This window comes from Ambystoma mexicanum, chromosome 7p (genome assembly GCF_040938575.1).
Source record: "Ambystoma mexicanum isolate Mex_15411 chromosome 7p, UKY_AmexF1_1, whole genome shotgun sequence".
Lineage (NCBI taxonomy): Eukaryota > Metazoa > Chordata > Amphibia > Caudata > Ambystomatidae > Ambystoma > Ambystoma mexicanum.
The window spans coordinates 267,414,999-267,432,843 of NC_090939.1; the positions used below are offsets into that span (position 1 = coordinate 267,414,999).

At 50.6% G+C, this 17,845-nt stretch overlaps 1 protein-coding gene across 3 annotated transcripts in view; it reads left to right on the forward strand.

The window, feature by feature from the left end:
* PAXBP1 (PAX3 and PAX7 binding protein 1) overlaps nucleotides 1-17,845 on the forward strand; it is a 503,587-nt gene that overhangs the window by 282,113 nt on the left and 203,629 nt on the right. For all 3 annotated transcript variants that reach the window (XR_011283466.1, XM_069636333.1, XM_069636334.1), the window contains exons 9-10: nucleotides 8,328-8,430; nucleotides 8,625-8,740. Coding sequence is in view for 2 of the 3 variants with exons in the window: in XM_069636333.1 (XP_069492434.1) it covers nucleotides 8,328-8,430; nucleotides 8,625-8,740 (219 nt within the window). In the remaining variant the exon portion in view is untranslated. The remainder of the gene's footprint in view (nucleotides 1-8,327; nucleotides 8,431-8,624; nucleotides 8,741-17,845) is intronic.

Consider the following 17,845-nt stretch of genomic DNA (forward strand, 5'->3'; position numbering starts at 1 on the left):
AACTGATCGAGGTCTTAAGCCACGGCGTTGGCGTGGAAGAAGACCAGCCCGTCGGGAGGGATCCCGGCGCAGGAGACATCGTCGAGGGTACCGACGGGGCCCCTGACCGCCCGTCGGACTCCCCTCTACCAGCGCCGCAAGACAACTCGGCGGCCATTTTGTTGGCTATACAGTCCTTATGCTCAGAGATAAGGACGAGACTGCCGTTACCAGTGGAGGAGCCACTCCCGTCAGGGGACCCGGAACCAGACCCTTTGGGCAGCCCCCCTCCTAAGAAGAGAAGGATTCACCCTCCACCTCCCTTTCAGCCGTCACGCCCCGTTCAGCCCTCCTCCCCGTCCACGACTCGAGGGGATGACACAGGGACTGACACGGCCGCGACGGGTACGGACGAGGTGGTGTATGACAAGGATCTGCCGTCGTCACCTCCCACCCGGGCTTCCCCGCCCGACGAGATTGGATCTTTTCACTCCATGATCGCCAGGGCATCCGAGCTCTTCCAGCTCTGCCCTGAGGAGAAGGAAGGTTTCCTTTATCAGCGGCGCGATGCCAAGAGGAAGACGGTCCTCGCGGTACCTCTGCTGGACGATATTTGGGATGAGGACCTTGCCCTCCTCAAGAACCCATCCACGACGCCGGCTAGAAGAGACCGGTACGAGAAGAAGTACCGGGTCCCGGACGCGGCCCCCTTGTGCCTCCGGGCACAGCCTACCCCGGACTCCGTTGTCTCTGCGGCGGACAGGAAGAAAGTGGGGGCGGGGGGGTTCGTGCTGCCTCCACGTCGACTTCCCCGCCGGACGGCGAGGGAAAGAAATTGGACACGATGGGGCGCAGGGTCATCTCGTCTGCAGCGACGACGATTAAGGCGGCCAACGCCTTAGCTATCGTAGCCCGCTATGACACGGAGCTGTGGTACTAACTGGCTCCCCTGCTGGACTTCCTACCGGACGACAAGAGGGCGGATGCCCTGGAGATCTTACAGGAAGGTGAGGTGGCGTCGGACCACGCCATCACGATTGCGACGGACATCGCCGACACTGGATTTCGCCAGTTGGGCAACGGCGTGTGCCTTAGGCGGCGTGGATGGCTCAAGGCTACTGACTTCCATCAAGACGTACAAACCAGAGTCCTGGACATGCCGTTCGATGGGAACAACCTGTGTGGGAAAACAGTGGACGATTCCCTTCAAGCCATTAAAGCGGAGACGGCCCGGGCTCTCGGGGTTCTCCAGCAACCGCGGCCGCCCTTTCGGAGCGGCGGAGGCAAGGGCGCCTCCAAAGGTTCCGGCGACGGATTTTCCACCTACCGTCAAGCGCCTGTTCGTCGTCTCAGGAAGCTTACAGGGGACGAGGCAAGTCAGGCGGACCCCGGCGTCGTCGTCAAGGCGGCAAAGCCTCGTCTAAGCAGGATTGAACCGGCGTGGGGTCGGGGCCCCCACCGAAGCACCCCGGTGGGAGGCCGGCTGGCGAGCTTCGTCAGCGTGTGGGAGTCCATCTCCACCGACCGTTGGGTGCTGGACGCCCTAGCCCAGGGTCACGTGCTCGAGTTTCAAAGAAGGTGCCCGCGCGTCCCCCCTGTGGCCAGGAAAGAGCTTCATGTCCCTCAGCTTCTCCTGGAGGTAAAGGCGATGCTCAGGAAGGGCGCCATCGAACTCGTCCCAAAGAGGCTTCGGGGTTCCGGAGTTTACTCAAGATACTTCCTCGTGAAGAAGAAGACGGGAGGATGGCGCCCCATCCTAGACCTACGACGACTGAACAAGTTCATCAAGGCGCAGAAGTTCCGGATGGTCACCCTCCAGCACGTCCTGGGTCAGCTGGAGGAGGGCGACTTCCTGTCGTCGTTGGATTTGGAGGATGCCTACTTCCATATTCCCATCCTAAAGGGGCACCGAAAATTTCTCCGGTTCGTGGTCCAAGGGCGTCACTATCAGTTCAGAGCCCTTCCCTTCGGTCTACGGTCGCACCCAGGGTATTCAAGTGCCTTGCACCAGTGGCGGCGCAGCTGCGCCGAGAGGGGATCCACGTCTACCCCTACCTGGACGACTGGCTCATCCGAGCCAAGACGAGGGAGCTCGCCGTGAAGCACACGGCAAGGACCGTCCAACTTCTCACGGACCTGGGATTCTCCGTGAACTACGCCAAGTCCCACCTGGTACCCGCGCAAGTCGCACTGTTTCTGGGAGCGAAGCTCGACAGTGTCCCTTCTGGCCTCCCCTTCGGAGGAAAGGACCAGGGCCATCCTGGGCAAGATACAGCGGATGTTGTTTGCTGACGCGGCCAAGGTGAGGTCCATAAAGTCCCTCCTCGGAATGATGTCTTCTTGTATCTACCTCATTCCCATGTGCAGGCTCCGGATGCGCCTGTTGCAGGAGTTCCTGGACGCGCGCTGGATCCAAACGACGGGCAACTTCGAGGAGAGGATCACACTCAACGAGAGTTTCCGACGAGCGATCCGGTGGTGGGGCACCCGCGTGCATCTGACGGCGGGCATGGACTTCCAGACCCCAGGCCACCAGGAGACAGTGACCACGGATGCCTCCCTGGAAGGGTGGAGCGCACACCGGAAATCTGCACGTGAGAGGCCTTTGGCTCCCGACGGAGAAGTCCCTCCATATCAACGTCCTGGAGCTCCGTGCAGTGTTTTGGGCCCTCAGGTCCTTCCTTCCGTCCCTCAAGGGCAAGGTGGTGAGGATCTTCACCGACAACACCACCACCATGTTTTACATCAGGAAACAGGGCGGAACCAGGTCCCCAGCACTGTCCAAGGAGGCGCAGGACCTGTGGCATTGGGCCGTCGCCCAAAGGATGTTTCTGGTGCCGTTTCATCTGGCAGGGATAAAAAACACCATCGCCGACTCACTCGGCAGGGAGCTGCGCTCGTGCCACGAGTGGGAACTACGGCAGGATCTAGTGGATCGCCTCTTCCAACGGTGGGGCACACCCCAGATCGACCTGTTCGCGACGGCGACGAACTCCAAGTGCCGGAGGTTCGCCAGCAGGTTTCCCCAGCCGAGGAGCATTTGCGATGCTTTCTCGTTCCCCTGCGAAGGCCTGTTCCTATACGCGTTCCCTCCTCTGCCACTGCTGATCCGGCTCATCAACCAGCTCAAGAGGTCACGGTGCAGGATGATCCTCGTCGCACCTGCGTGGCCGAGGCAGATATGGTTCCCGGACCTTCTGGACTTGTCAGCGTCCCCGTCAATCAAGCTGCCAGTGGACGCGGATCTGCTCTCCAGGGAAGGAGGCGCCATCCTCCACCACGACCCGAAGTCGCTGAACTTGCAGGCCTGGCTCCTGCAGCGCTAGAGTTTGGAGGATACGACATACCGGCCGACTGCAGAGAGGTTCTTGCAAAGGCCAGGGCGTCCTCGACTCTTAAATGTTACGGACACAAATGGAAGAGGTTCTCTGTCTGGTGCCACGCACAGAAGATTAACCCTCTACGGATTACGGCTCCTCAAGTACTGCCGTACCTGTTGACGCTGGCCAAGGCTGGACTGGCACACGCGTCATCAAGATTCATCTTGCTGCGATCTCCCGATACACCAGAACCACGGGGCGGACGTCCTTGTGGTCTCATCGTCTGGTGAAAGAGTTCATGAAGGGACTGTTCAGATCGTTCCCGCCGGTGAAGGCACCGGCCCTGGCGTGGGAGCTCAACGTGGTGCTGACCAAGCTCATGGGACCTCCGTTCGAGCCTCTGCACTCGGCCCCGTTGAAGTTCCTGTCGTGGAAAACAGCGTTTCTTGTGGCCATCACCTCCGCACGACGAGTGTGAGAGATCCAGGCCCTATCTTGCAAGCCACCATACTTGACTTTTCACGACACGAGGGTGGTGCTCAGGACGCACCCCTCCTTCATGCCCAAGGTGCCGTCGGACTTCCACCTCAACGAACCCTTGGTGTTGCCTGTGTTTTTCCCGTCGCCTTCGTCGCCGGCTGAGAGGACTTTGCACTCGCTTGATGTGGCTAGAGCGCTGAAGTTCTATGTGGACCGCACAAAGTGTTTTCGGAAGACGTCACAACTCTTTGTGAACTTTGGACCTGTCAATCAGGGGAAGGCTCTCTCGAAGGCTTCCATTTCCAGATGGCTCTCCGGCTGTATCCTGTACTGTCATCGGTTGGCAAACCGACCGCTGCCTGGCCGTCCGAGAGCCCATTCCACCAGAGCGTTCGCAGCTACCACGGCGTTCCTTTCTGGTGTGCCCCTGCTGGACATATGCAGGGCTGCTACGTGGAGGTCGACGCACACCTTCACGAAATTCTACTGCGTCGATCGGGATTCCAGGGAGGAGTCCAGGGTCGGCCAAGCAGTGCTGCGCAACCTGTTCGCCTGAGGTGAGCCTGGTGAGGAGGTAAGATTGCTTGATGTCGAGTTTGATGTGATGCTTAATGTTGAGCCTTTGCCACCTCCCGTGGTTGTGCATGTGTGTACTGCTATGTATTCTTTATTCATGAGCTTTGAATCCATGCCAGACCCCATGCTGGAGAAGGAACAAGTTACTTACCTGTAACTGTTGTTCTCCAGCATGGGTCTGGCATGGATTCACATGCGAACCCTCCCGCCTACCCCTCTGCGGCTCTTCACTTGGTCATACTGCCACTTCACGTGCTTCCAAATCTGAAGATGGCTGCCAGAGGCGGGGCTTAGGTAGAGGGCAGTCATTGGCTGTGGTCAGTATGACGCAGAGACCAGTCATTGGTTACTACTACAAAAGACAGATCAGAAACGAAACTGATACTGGTTTTTTCTTTACCGAGGATTCCCAGCCTGACGGGCAATATTCATGAGCATGTGAATCCATGCCAGACCCATGCTAGAGAACAACAGTTACAGGTAAGTAACTTGTTCCTTCTTTTTTGATCTCGTGATGGTCATCGGGGGAGCTGAATCGGCACTTTCCTTGCTGGATTGTTTTCTGGTTTTTCACAGGTTGTATTTGGTCTAAGCCAAACCATTTCCTGGGACATTGCCAATTTGCTGATGGTGGGCTGCATATCTAGGTCCACTTCCCACTCCATGCACCTCAGGCAACGTCTTATTAGAGTGGGTCAAATTTTACTGTTGATCAGAGACGCACATGGATGTGTCTCAGACAACTTCACTTCTTATTGAAGTGAATCAGATTATATTGTTGGTCAAAAACCCACAGAGGTTCAGTGGCAGCTCAAGCTCGGTGACGCTAAGGGCTCCTTACCTTAAAGTGAATTTCAGGATCAAAGGCACTTAGCCAGCAGTCTCCTGAAATAGAGTTAGGCAATATTCAGGTACATTCACAAATAGTTTAGTGGGCAAAAAGTGGTAGTCCCGAAACAATACGGTCTGTCACTATTCCGCCAAAGTGTATACTGTCTGCTTTACTAGGCTCACCACCCAGGTGCCTGTGGCAACACCATAGACAGACAAACAGATAAGGATGTATGCTTGTGTGGTGCCAGTTAGCCAGACATTTGGTCGCTTGGTGAAGTAAATGAAGGGGGGGAGGAGGGGATGAAGGGGAAGGTAGTGGGGAAATCACAGAAAGGAGGCAAACAGAGAAAGCCCCCTACCCCCTTTTCCTACTGCAATCCTCTGTTCCCTCCTCCTAATGAACCCGCCTGGGTGCTATGGCCTCAGGCTGTCTGCAGGCGGCTGCCAAATTACCTGGTTAGTAGATTTTTCAGGTTGTGGCAGTGCTCATGCCCATAGGCAGGGAAAGGCAAGCAGCATATGTTCGGGGCCGCTCCTCCCCTGCTCCCCAAGCAGTATAAGGCACCAGAACATCAAGGCAGCGGCACCCGCAGCTTTCCCGCAAGGCAGGGCAGGCTGCCGGCCCCTCCGAGTCCTCAGCTCCTCAATCGGCTCCGGTAGCTGCGACCGGGCCTTCACACGATTAGAGGAAAAGACCTAAATGGCACCTTTCCTTCACATCAAGCCGCACCAAGGTTCAGAACACACATTCGCAGAGCAGAACATTCGTGAACTGGCCGCTTACGACACTGCTGACGCTGCATGGAGGTATCATTACAGGCTATTCTTTCCCAGAAACTCCCTTTTGCCTACAGCCCTTTGTTGCATTTTGGGGCCCAAGGTGCTCATCTCTTCTAGTCCCATAGAATACCTCCATTGTTTTTTATTTATCAGGCCAAATGCGGTGGATCCTGGGTCAGACGTCCTTTCTACTGTCACCTAGGACATGCGCAGTGGCAGTGTAGATTCTTGTTAGCTGGAAAACTGACTTTGGACACTCGTGCCACTTAAAACGCTGGTGTGAACTAATTTTGACTTTCAACCGCTTCAACCTTATTGTTCCTAAATAGCTTCCCTCTCGAGCTCTTCGCTCATCCGCCTCCAACTCCCTCGTGGTCAGTCGCTTCTCCAAGCAACGAGTTGGTGGTAGATCTCTCTTCGGTTGGGTCCTCCCTCTGGAACAGCCTCTCCGCCTCCCTGAAACTTGAGAACCACCTTCGGTTCCAGAAACACCTAAAAACCTTCCTATTTGCTTCTGCTTTCTCTCCCCCTCTCCCCTGCTGAAGTCCTGGATGATGAGACTGCATGGGTTACCTGGCCATTCGTCTGATCACTGGCCCAAGCCCTGCCAGTTGCACACTTGGGCTTCCTCCCTGGCAACCCCTGCACCTGGGGACTGTTTTCTGTATCCCTACAGTCCCCAAACCAGCACTTATGTCTGCACTCACCCTGCACTTGCCACCAGCTGGCCGTTGTTTGCTTATTTTGTTATTTATTATCCCATGTACTGCACTCCCCCAAACCCTCTGCGCATTTTTTCTCCCCCCCCCCCCCCTTCCCTTGCGTGATCTGAGTGACACCTGGTTTAGTAAGATCATTGTCTGTCTTCCCTCTGTTTCCCCTCCCTTGCCTCGTCGCGCCTTGAAACACTTGTGTATAGGCGCGTTATAAATGTCATATCATATTCCCTATGGCTGAGCCAGTCAAGCTATTGGCGAGTGTTCTAAAATTGCTCCAGCTACCTGCTTGACTTGGTTTACCTGTAGAAAACCTGTACACTGGGTACAGTAGTGCTTTACTTTATAAGGCTCTAAGGTAATTTAATGTTTAACTTCGTTATCCGCCACTACGATCTGTACAACATATATGCTTAACTGCGTAAAGGTTTATACCACGTGGGGTTGCCAAATTGTTGATGTAAACGTGTATATAATTTGACCTACGTTCGCAGTAGTAGGTTGAACCTGATGCAGCCTATTCAGTATAGTGTTTGTGTTGCCTGTGTAGACATCTGTTAATTGCCAGTCTTTTCTTTTAGCTGTACTTCATACCCAAACTACCTCCATTGAGTCCAAGGCCTGCTGCCCTGCCATACTACCATTGAGAGTTTGGTTAGGCTTGAGTGTAAACCTTGTGTATCACCAAGCATGCTTCTCAGAGACCCTCAGCAGCATAGGTTCTGAAAAACCCTCTTAACACTTAATTGTTACATCATTTCAAACATCTCTCTAGTTTTTGCTTTTGAAAGAGTCCACTCATAGACCTGTGGTGTGGTCCTGTGCCCTGAAAGTTACATGGCACTAATGCACTGAAGATATCTAAACAAGGAAGACCAATATGCACAAATCTGACTAAAGTGTGTGCCCGGTAACCATACATTTTCACGCTTCAAGATTCCACAAAATAAATCCAATACCGTTAGTGACTTGGAGACCCGAATCTGATTAACAGCCATACTTGGTGGTGGGGAGTGGGGCAACCAGAATATATGAACTGATGGAGACTGAGATGGGTGGTGGTGGAGGGATCTGGCAGATTAATTTGGACAGTGGAGCCAGAGAAGGACTACCATGAGCCACCATGAAAGATCTGTGGTGGCCAGGAGAGGTTGAGCATTTACAACTAGCCATCAATGGAGAATGAAAGCTAGGGCAAGGCTCAAAGGACCATATGGAGAGCTGCCCCCAGGTACCAGCCGACAATCCCCTTCCAAATGTGGTAGCCATGGCATTCAGCTGCAGGGCTGTTTTGTATGCCACTGTATTAAAGGTAATTGGACAGAAGGGCAAGGATTTGTTATGGGGTGAGGGCAAGCATTCTTTCATGGGCAGCCAGGTCAATCACAAGCGGGCACTGAAAACTGATGATGTTGGCTACAGTGGTGGGCTGGGAGATATTCCTCAATGTAGAATCGGGGCCACAGTAGCGCATCGATATATTTGTTATATTCTTTTTTACTTGGGCGCAGGAGTTGAGCGTATGTTTATTGTGGAGCAGAATGTAACTAATATGCACAAAGCTTTTTGTGAAATCTCAGAGGGGAGTGTTTGCTGTTGCCCCACAGGTTAACGGTTTCTAATTTGAACCCATATGTTGCAGGTAAAGCCTTGATGGCACCAAATCTTGATTCTTTTGGACGGGATCGTGCACTTTTCCAAGAACATGCAAAGCAACGCCGGGTAGCTGAGAGGGAGGCTAGAAGGTACAGTGCTAACAAACCAGTGAAAATTGTATGTGAGAAGTGTAACCAGTTTGCTGCATTTACAACCACAGAGTATTGCCATTGATGCATATACCTCTATATGTCTGATTGAGATCTACAGTATTCGTGTACAGTTTACATTGGCTTTTTTAAACTGCTTTTTGAAAATCAAATATAATTTTGCCATCATTTAGAACACGTCGCAGGCAAGCTAGAGAGATCACGGGGAAGATGCCAGATCACCTAGAAGGTCTTTCGAGTGATGATGAAGAGACTTCAACAGATTCTACTCACTTTAATATGGAACACGGTTGGTGAACACTTTTTATTTATTTTAATTTTAATATCCGTTGTAAGGAAGGCATGGTATCAACAGTAAGACAGATGCAAGTGACCACAGTTCAAGGGTGTTTATTGAACTTCAACAAGGGTATGATTAAACTCACATCTAATCCTAAATCTACAAATGGGAGCAAGCTATGACCGTGCAATAACGCAGTCCTAGTGGTGTCTTGTCAAAATAAAAGGGCCTATACTAAAAAAAACTACTGCCAATCCTTACCTCTAATTACACACAGTGTGGGGTAGTGTTTATGAAAAAGAAAGGCGTTTACAAAAATATCTCAGGATGTTCAGGCCATTGGCCTCCTTTCCCCACTTTTTCAGCACATGACAAGGTGTTTCATTCGAGCGTAGCACAATCTCTGCTTTCTTTAGCACAAGAACACAGTTCAATCATTAGCATCAGGGCTTTCTGTGCTGAGTCTCTTTGTCTATCAAAGTGTCTTCGTGCAGAAGGCCTGATACGACAAAACAAATAAAAGTTCTTTTCATTTTACAAGTACTCAATTCAGGTGAATCACTATTCACCCTGGATCCCCCCTCAGCCGGGCTCAGATCCTCTTTAACCATGTTCATAGGATATTCTTTCTCGGGTGGCTCACGGTTCCCCCCAGATTCCCTTTCTTAATACAATTAGTCTCCAGTAGCCGAGTTTGGACCAATTTCAGTTAGAATCAACTATCGAAGACTTTCGAATGTGCACAGGGTTTGACTTGAGCCGTTGCAGGAGCACTTTGATTTCACAATCCCTTTAGATTTGCCACCTTTCAGTTGGATACCTAACAGAGACCTTTGAATGAGCACCCACATAGCGCCTGACTACGGTATCTGTTTTGGCTTCAAAAGTTCAGTCACTCATCTGCTGTTTGTTTGCGTCGCTTGTCACATACGCTTCACACACTGTTCTCTTCAGTTTTCTTCTCCAGCATGCGTCTGGCATGAATTCACATGCTCATGAATAATCCCCGTCAGGCTGGGCATCATCAGTCAAAGAAAATAGTTCTCTTTTGTTTACAAACTGTCTTTCTCCTATAAAACGATCACTGACCTCTGGGTCATACTGCACTCTGCCAATGACTACCCTCTCCCTAAGCCCCTCCTCTGGCAGCCATCTTCACACAGCACTGGGGCTGTCTTCCAAGGACAGCCAGCCGGCCAATCACCTTTTGGGTGCATTCCTGTAACCAAGGAGACTAAGCACCGGGAGTTTCGGGAACCTCCCTCGCTTCCTGTCCTGCCAGACACGCTGGAGCCAGAGGTGGGCTACAGCAGTGAACCCTGCCAAAGACGAAATGAGCAAAGGGACCAAACCTGGTTTGGCTCGCAGAGTAACTCTCAAGAAGGACCTTTAAAACAAGAAATGGTGAAAAAAGACGACCGGGGCCATTTTGACAAAATGCGCACCCATGGGTGCAGTACTGCAGGATTCAGCCTGCGGTAAGAATGCACAATAGTAGGAAAAATAAACCACTGCCACCACCCATTAATTGTAGAAAGGGTAACATACACATTTTACATGGGAAAGTAGAGAAAGTGGATACAAAGTAACCCCTCCAGCACTCCACATCAGATGGTGTGTGCTGGCTCTACAAAGAAACAAAAGGTAAGTAAAGTAAATTTCACTTTACTGCTCTTGGAAACAGTAGTTTATACAAGAGAAGGTTTTTAAACCTTTGAGAAATCCAAAGAACTTCTCTGTGTCACTGCACTGAGGTTGCGGTGTGTCGCAATGTAAAAAGATGATGCCTATGGAGTTTGTCAGACTTAAAAACAAAAGAAACGGAGGTTAAAAAATAAAGAAAAATACATGAGGGTGGGGAAAAAGATCTTGCTCTTTCCAGGATAAAAATTAAGTCCTAAAATCCAGCAAAAAGAGCTGGGGAGCTCTAAGGTAGATGGGAATTAACACAGAATTGAGAATTCTCCCTAACACGCACTATGAAGGATCAGCACATCATACTGGCGCTGTGGCTCAAAGCCAAGGCCTCTGCCCTGTGTGGTTCACATGGGCATGCCTCATCCGGACCAAGTCCATCAGCCCTGGGAGCAGGCATCTAGACATTTAGTAAAACCTCAGCAGCCAACCTAGGGGCCATCTGGGTTCAGTCCTGGCGCCTTAGGCGCCAGACTCATAGTTGGAATCAGTCCTGGCGCCAGTCCTGGCGCCTAAGGCGCCAGGCTCATAGTCATTACTTACCTCAGGCAGACCATGCTGCAAATGACCCCAATCCAACATGAAGCCTGAAAGGGACTATTTTTCTACAGGGACTATTTTTTACTCGGGTCTGGTTCTAGGGACTTCTTACCTGGGACTACTTTTGAGGCTATTTAAAGCACACCCGACTAGCAACACACGCTTCGCGTTATTCTGCATCCAGCAGCGTAACACTCACCGTGCCTGCAGCCTGCATCCAGTCTTCTGCCACGCCCGTCTCAAATCCGGAGCTCCTAAAACAAAGAGGAAAGAAAGGGACAAGGTTAGAAAACAAACATTTCTATTCCACACCTGATTCTGGATCCATCTCGTCTCAGGACCTGTAGAGAACATCATTTCTGCACGCGCCGCACCTCCAGCGACGCGCCATTCTGACCAGTCTTCACAGCATCCTTCGGGTCGGCGCTGCCTCCATCATTTCTTCGGCACCTAGGAGACCAAAGAAAACCACAAGGTGCGCCGAGGGAACCAACAAATATCATTCTTACCACCATAGACTTACCTGATTTACCACCAGAGGCATCCTTTTGTGACTCCATATTTTCACGTGCCGCATCTGTAAAGAGAGACAAAACATGTTTTCCTCGTGCAACATTTACCGGACAGCGCCGGGTGACGGACTCTTACCTGAGCGCCACAAGAGCATCTTTTCACGAGCCAGCTGCAAGACAAGAAAGGAAGAGGGGAAACAAGAGTGAACATCGGACATTTTGAACTCTATGAACTTAATACTTACTGGTCCTCACCAGGAACCGGAGTCAATACTCTCCGGAACTCTCCCGAGCCTTCAAACCAGTGAAGTAACTGGAATCGACGCGCCCCTGCAAATCCACGCAGGATGGAGAGCTCATTTTACAAGAATATAAGGTGAGATTGCTCTGAGGGCATTTTCGGAGGTGATTAGTTGGGGAGGACTGTGAGGGTGCCATCACTTGAATCCACAAGTGGCTAAATCATCTCTCCACTTGCAGGAGAATATTTCTACGGGTAAAGCAGACAAGATTAGGAGTGCAGATCCAGTCAGTCATCGCTGCACTACGCATCACGTGGGTGAACATAATGGCTAGGACACTGTGGACATTGATTTATCACTGGTACATTTAGAGCAATACTGAGTTTGGTACAACAGAATAGGTTTGCGCATAAAACAAAGGTTGACAAATTCATAAACGGCTAAGTACATTTTGAGCCCTCCAATGCAAAGTAAATTAACAATTTCCTGGGGGAAAGGCACAAGCTCAAAGTCAGAGGTAAGAAGAATCTCTCTGGGAGCTGGGACATCCAATATTAGTTGAGAAAAGTCTAGGGGAACTGAAGATCTTCTTGTAGGTAAGAAAGTCTTTTAGAAATGTTTGTAGTAGTGAAATCACAGAAGGGCCGCCAGCCGTTTAGACTTGTGAGGGGAGAAGCTGCAAGCAACTCTGCAAAAGGGCAACCAAGACACATCTCAACTGAGAACTAGCAAGGCTACACAATAAGAGGTTAGTCCCTTCGTTTTACAGTACCTTTGGTTGGAAGAATACTGGATCCAGCTGTTTTCTTTTCCTGTGTAGGTCTGTAGATCCTTTGTTCCCGGGCCTCAATCCTGGTGACAAGAGGGAAGACGTCTGGGGACTCCTGCACTACGGATGGAAAGTCAGCGGCAGCAATGGGCAAACTTCTGATCAGCTGCACTTGGCGGTTTCAGCTCCTTGCGGCTCTCGACAATAGCACCACAGCGGTTCTCAGATGCTGTGATGGACTTTCCTTGGATCTGACATCCAGCACTCGGAGGTGGCTCAGGCTTGGTCAGTCCTGCCTCATGGGTTTCGGGAGTATCTTCCTGGAGCTCCGGTCCAACTTAAAAACAAGACACTCGATTCTGGTGTTCCTCTCCCTGTCAATCAGTTCCTGCAGCAGCAATGGAAGTACAGCCAACTTCGAGAGGCTATCCAGACTAGTTCGCTTTGGGGTTGATTGGTCCCACCAACCCAAAGGGAGAAGTCTTCCTTGAAGGGCTTCTCTAGTCGAAGCGAATTCGATGCTTTAGCACAGCAGCAGGGCTTCACCGGGCAAACCAACGGTCCAGGAGTTGCAGCAGGCGTCTCTTCCAAGTTCTTCTTTGGATTCCTTTGTTCCAGTGGTTGACTCTGCCTTCCAAGCAAAAGACCTCGCCTTTTATGCAGATTTCTCCCATTCGTTCGCAGCCTGTTACGCACACAGCACAGGACTGTCCCCCAAGGACAGCTAGCCAGTTAATCACCTAAGAGTGCATTCCTGTCACCTAAGAGATTAAGCACAGAGTTTCGGGCACCTCCCTCACTTCTGCCCCTGCCGGACACATTGGAGCCAGAGGCATGTTTCAGCAGTGAAATCCGCCAAGGTCAAAACAAACAAAGGGACCAAACCTGGTTTGGCACACAGAGTAAATCTCAAGAAGGCCCTTTCCAACAAGAACAGCGAAAGAAGACGGGGCCATTTGGACAAAATTGGTACCCATGGGTGCTTTGCTGGGGCTGCAATTGCAGCCTGCAGTAAAAACACAATGGTAGGAAAAAGTAAACCACTGCCACAGCCATTACTTGTAGAAAGGGTAACATAAAAATGTTACATGAGAAACTAGAGAAAGGGGATACTAAGTAGCCTTCAGCACCCTATTGTAAGATGGTGTGTGATGGGTGTAGAAAGTAACAAAAATAAGTAAAGTCAATTTCACTTTGCTGCTCCTGGAAACAGTAGTTCAAGAGAAGGTATTTAAACCTTTGGAAAATCTGGAAGACTTCCCTGCGTTACTGCACTGAAGGTGCTGTGGGACACAATGTAAAAAGATGATGCCTATGGAGTTTGTTAGACTCCAAAACCAAAAGAAACAGAGTTGAAATCATAGAGAATACGAGTGTAAGGGGAGAGGGGGGAGGTCTCGCTCTCTCCAGGATAAAAATTTGATAGGCCTAAAGTCCAGAAAAAGTGCCGGGGGTCTCTAAGGTAGAAGGGAATTGGCACATATTTGAAAATTCTCCCTAACACCCACTACTTCCCCATTAGTTTTCATTCACCCATTAGTTTCTTCCCCATTTGCTTTCATTCCCCTTCTCACAAGCTTTATCCTCCACCGCGTGCGTTGTTGGAGTTGGAAGGAGTTCCAAGCCCCCTGCAACTCCCCCTTTCCCTGGGCCTCCCCCAAGTCTAGTACACCTGGGTGCTGTACTTTCTGAGCTAGTTATTGCGCAGTCACCTTGTGGATCTACCAGTGCTTGCTATAGGGATCACCACATAAAATCGGCCGGGCAAATCTGGAAGAAGATTACAATGTCACCAACAGGAACACACAAGAAAAGGGTGAAGGGTGGGCAGGTGCCTCTGTGCTGTGGGGAACAGGACCAAAGAGGGTGCAACCTTTGCCCCTGGTCCCTTTCAGAAGCGCCTCTCTGGCCCTGTTCCCCATCCGTTGCCCCTCCGTGACATGGCTTCACCCCTGCCCCCTCCCAATGAGCAGGGGCCACACAGTCCGTTGGTCCCCCCCCCTCTTAGTTAGCCCGGGGCTGGGTGGGCGTCCCCACGAAGGGCGGCACCCGCCAATCGCCATCCTGACAGCTCGTTCGCCTGCATAGTGGGGACAGCCCACAGCTGCGCCCTCCCACAGACTCGGGCATCAACCACCATGTTAGGTAAGAATTGGTGCAGTCACACTGTGAGACTACACAGCACGTATCTGTTTGGTATTGGGTAACTCAGCTTTTGGTATAGGTCTGTACTACACAAGTTGGTGGTGTGACTTAGCACCCAGGCCCATCTCAAGAGGGGTAATTCGGAGCTGTAGAGTTGTACAAATGAAATCTCGTAAATACAAGTAGCCAAGTAACACTTACTCTCAAGGTTTCAGTTATAAATAGTTATTTTATATAATTAACATCACTTTTTAAATAAGTGTTCTTTAAACATGCAATTGGTTGTAAAAATGTAAATACATTTTAAATTTAATTTCCAGAATCAAAACAATTTGGTGGATAATCTTTGGATATTCCTACACCCTGTGGTGACTTTTATCACAAGGACAGTAATGGTATCTCTCCAGCATTGGATCTTTCATGGATTCACATGCTTAGAATATTCCCAGTCGTCAGACTGAGAACCCTCAGTACATGTATAAAGCCGTTTTCCATAGGAAAAATTTCTATACTTTTGTGTCCCATCTACGTCTTTTTGGGCTGCTTACGCATGCCCCAATAGGACGTAGCGGTATAAATCCCCCACCCCCGCGACTCCTTCAAAAATCAACCGTCTTCCAAAGTAGTGGGATCACATTGCGTCATGTACTATTTTTGCTAGGTTGTTTCATTTTCCTAATGTCTGGGAAAGCTCTTTTTCACCCGTGTGCTACATGCGGGTTAAAGTGTATGAAGGAGATGGCCATATGGACTGTATATATTGTCTCCACCCTTACCATTAGGCAGACAATTGTGACATCTGTAAGGGCTTCTCCCAGAAGACTCTCAAAGACCGGAGTCGGCGGTTGGTGGCTTGGTTGAACGGCGGAGCAGGTGCGTACCCCCTTCGGAGGTAGGATCCACACATAGCTTGGCCTCGACAACTAAATCTTTAGGGGCTCCCCGCCTTTCAGCATTGGCTCAACCTCTGGTGAAGAAGGCTCATCCGTTAGAGAAAGGCTCTTTGGAAAAACATTCCACGAGAGAATCTTCACTGAAAGCGAAAACCTCATCTTCGTCGTCCTCGTCTAAGGAGAGGAAAGATCAGTCAAAATCCTCCTCAGGTGATCATCATAGATCATCCTCGAGTCCAGAGTCTGCAAAACGCAGATCAAGTTCAAAAAAGGCGGGAACGCCTCAGGGATCTGCGCAGCTACCAGCGTAGACGGGAGGGCGATCGTCGACGCCCTCACTGCCAGTGACGCAGACCGTCTCGTCAGGTGTTCCGCTGCAGGTGATGACGGCGACAGTGCAAAATATTACCTCGTCGACGCAGACTCCACAGGAAGCCTGGCAACCAGAGGTATACGACCCAATTTTGCTGGAAACCTTGTTGCAGCAGGAGACAGCCTTGTCCATATCCTCTATGGACGACGAGCGTGAGCAGGTGGCTGGACTTGCAGAACTTGAGTTGCAAGGGGTTAGCAGGCTGACTCCTTCGAGCGGGACAAGTATCCCGGTTACAACCCCGTTGCTTAACCCGTGAACTGTTTTGTCTCTGGAAGTTCTATCTACATTGTAGAATTTGTTGAAGTTGGATGAGAAGTTACCTCAGGTGACAGCTCCGGCGAGACCGGGCGTCGACGAGGCAGGTCCTTCCCATCGACCAACTCTGATGTCGCCGACGGCGGTGCCGTCCCGTGAAGGCCTTCCACGTGCACACCGGAGGAAGGAGAGCTGCTGGATTCCGAGTCAGTCCATTTCGGATATATCTTTATCCCCCTCTAGGGACCCGACCTAGGAGTCGGAAGCGGAAATGGAAGCTCCAAGGAGCCCAGCCCAGCCGTCACCCCCGGATGACATTGGTTCTTTCCACGCTATGATGAGTAAGGCTTGTACCGAATTTGGACTGGGCCAGGAGGAGGAGGAGGAGGAGGAGGAGGAGGAGGAGAAGAAAGACTGTTTTCTGTTGGATCATATGGGGAAAAGGAGGAAGTCGGCGTTTTCAGTCCCCATATTAGATCATGTGTGGCAAGAACGACTTCAGAAGATGCGTCCTCTGTTCACAGAGCCGGCATTAAAAGGTAGACTGGAGAAGAAATGTAACGCTCCCTTAGAGTTAGACTTCGTTAAAAAAATCACTTGTAGGGTCACAAGCTATTAAGCCTTTGAGGAGAGTTGAAATCCACTCTAAAAGGTAAGCCAATGCAATTCCCAACTGAGAAGAGTGTGACTAAAAGGGGAATAGGTTAAGTACCGAAAGCCTAAACAGTACCTCTGGTTTGAAGAAGTGGTCCAGCTGGTTTCTGTCTTGCTACAGCCAAGCAGACCCTGGTTGCTGAGCCTCAGTTGTCGTGACAAGAGTGAGGACGTCTGGAGGGCTCCTACGGCTGTACTCTGGAAAGTACTAGTTTTAAAAAGTTGGCAAAACCTTTAAATGTAGTTTAGCAGCAGGTAACAACTATAACCCCCCACGTACTTTGATACTTGGCTGGCAAATGGAAGAGGGTCCAAGGTCGCTTTTCCTGCATTCAGCATCAGCCCTTGATTCACAGGGGTTGCAGGTTCAAGCAGATCTCCGGTTGGTGTCTTTGGCTGGTGCAAGGACTTTCAGTGGCAGAATGCAGAAAAACACAGTGCACGACCCCTCTAAGTACTGGACTCTACTCGGGTAAGCTATTTCGGACAGCGGTCACTGCAGCCCTGTGATGCAAAGGGACTTGCTTGTCACGGTCAGACTTTGTTAGGGAGAATTCTCAAAATGTGCCAATTCCTCCCTCTTTGGAGCCCTCGACCTCTTTTGCTAAACCTTTGGACTTTGAACTTTTCAGTTCAATGTGTTTTCTGTGTTTGTTTCTTTTTGGTTATGGAGTCTAAACAACACCATAGGCATCTTTTCATTTGTGTCACAGCACCCTCAGTGCAGTGGCACAGGGAAGCCTTTCGGGCTTTCCCAAGCTTTAACTATCTTCTCTGGGATAAACTGTTTCCCAGAGTAAGTAAAGTGAAATTGACTTTACTAGTCTTTTAAATTCTGAGACCCAGCACACCCTATGTTACACTAGAGTGCTGGAGGGGTTAGTTACCCTTCAAAAGTCAAATGCTACCCTTCCCCTCAGGATGGCTGCTGGAAGTGGTTTTGCAACGAACTACCATGATTTTTCCCGACCGCAAACTATTCGTAGCTACGGTAATGTTAAATCGCGGGAGCCATGTTTTTCAAGATGGCCTC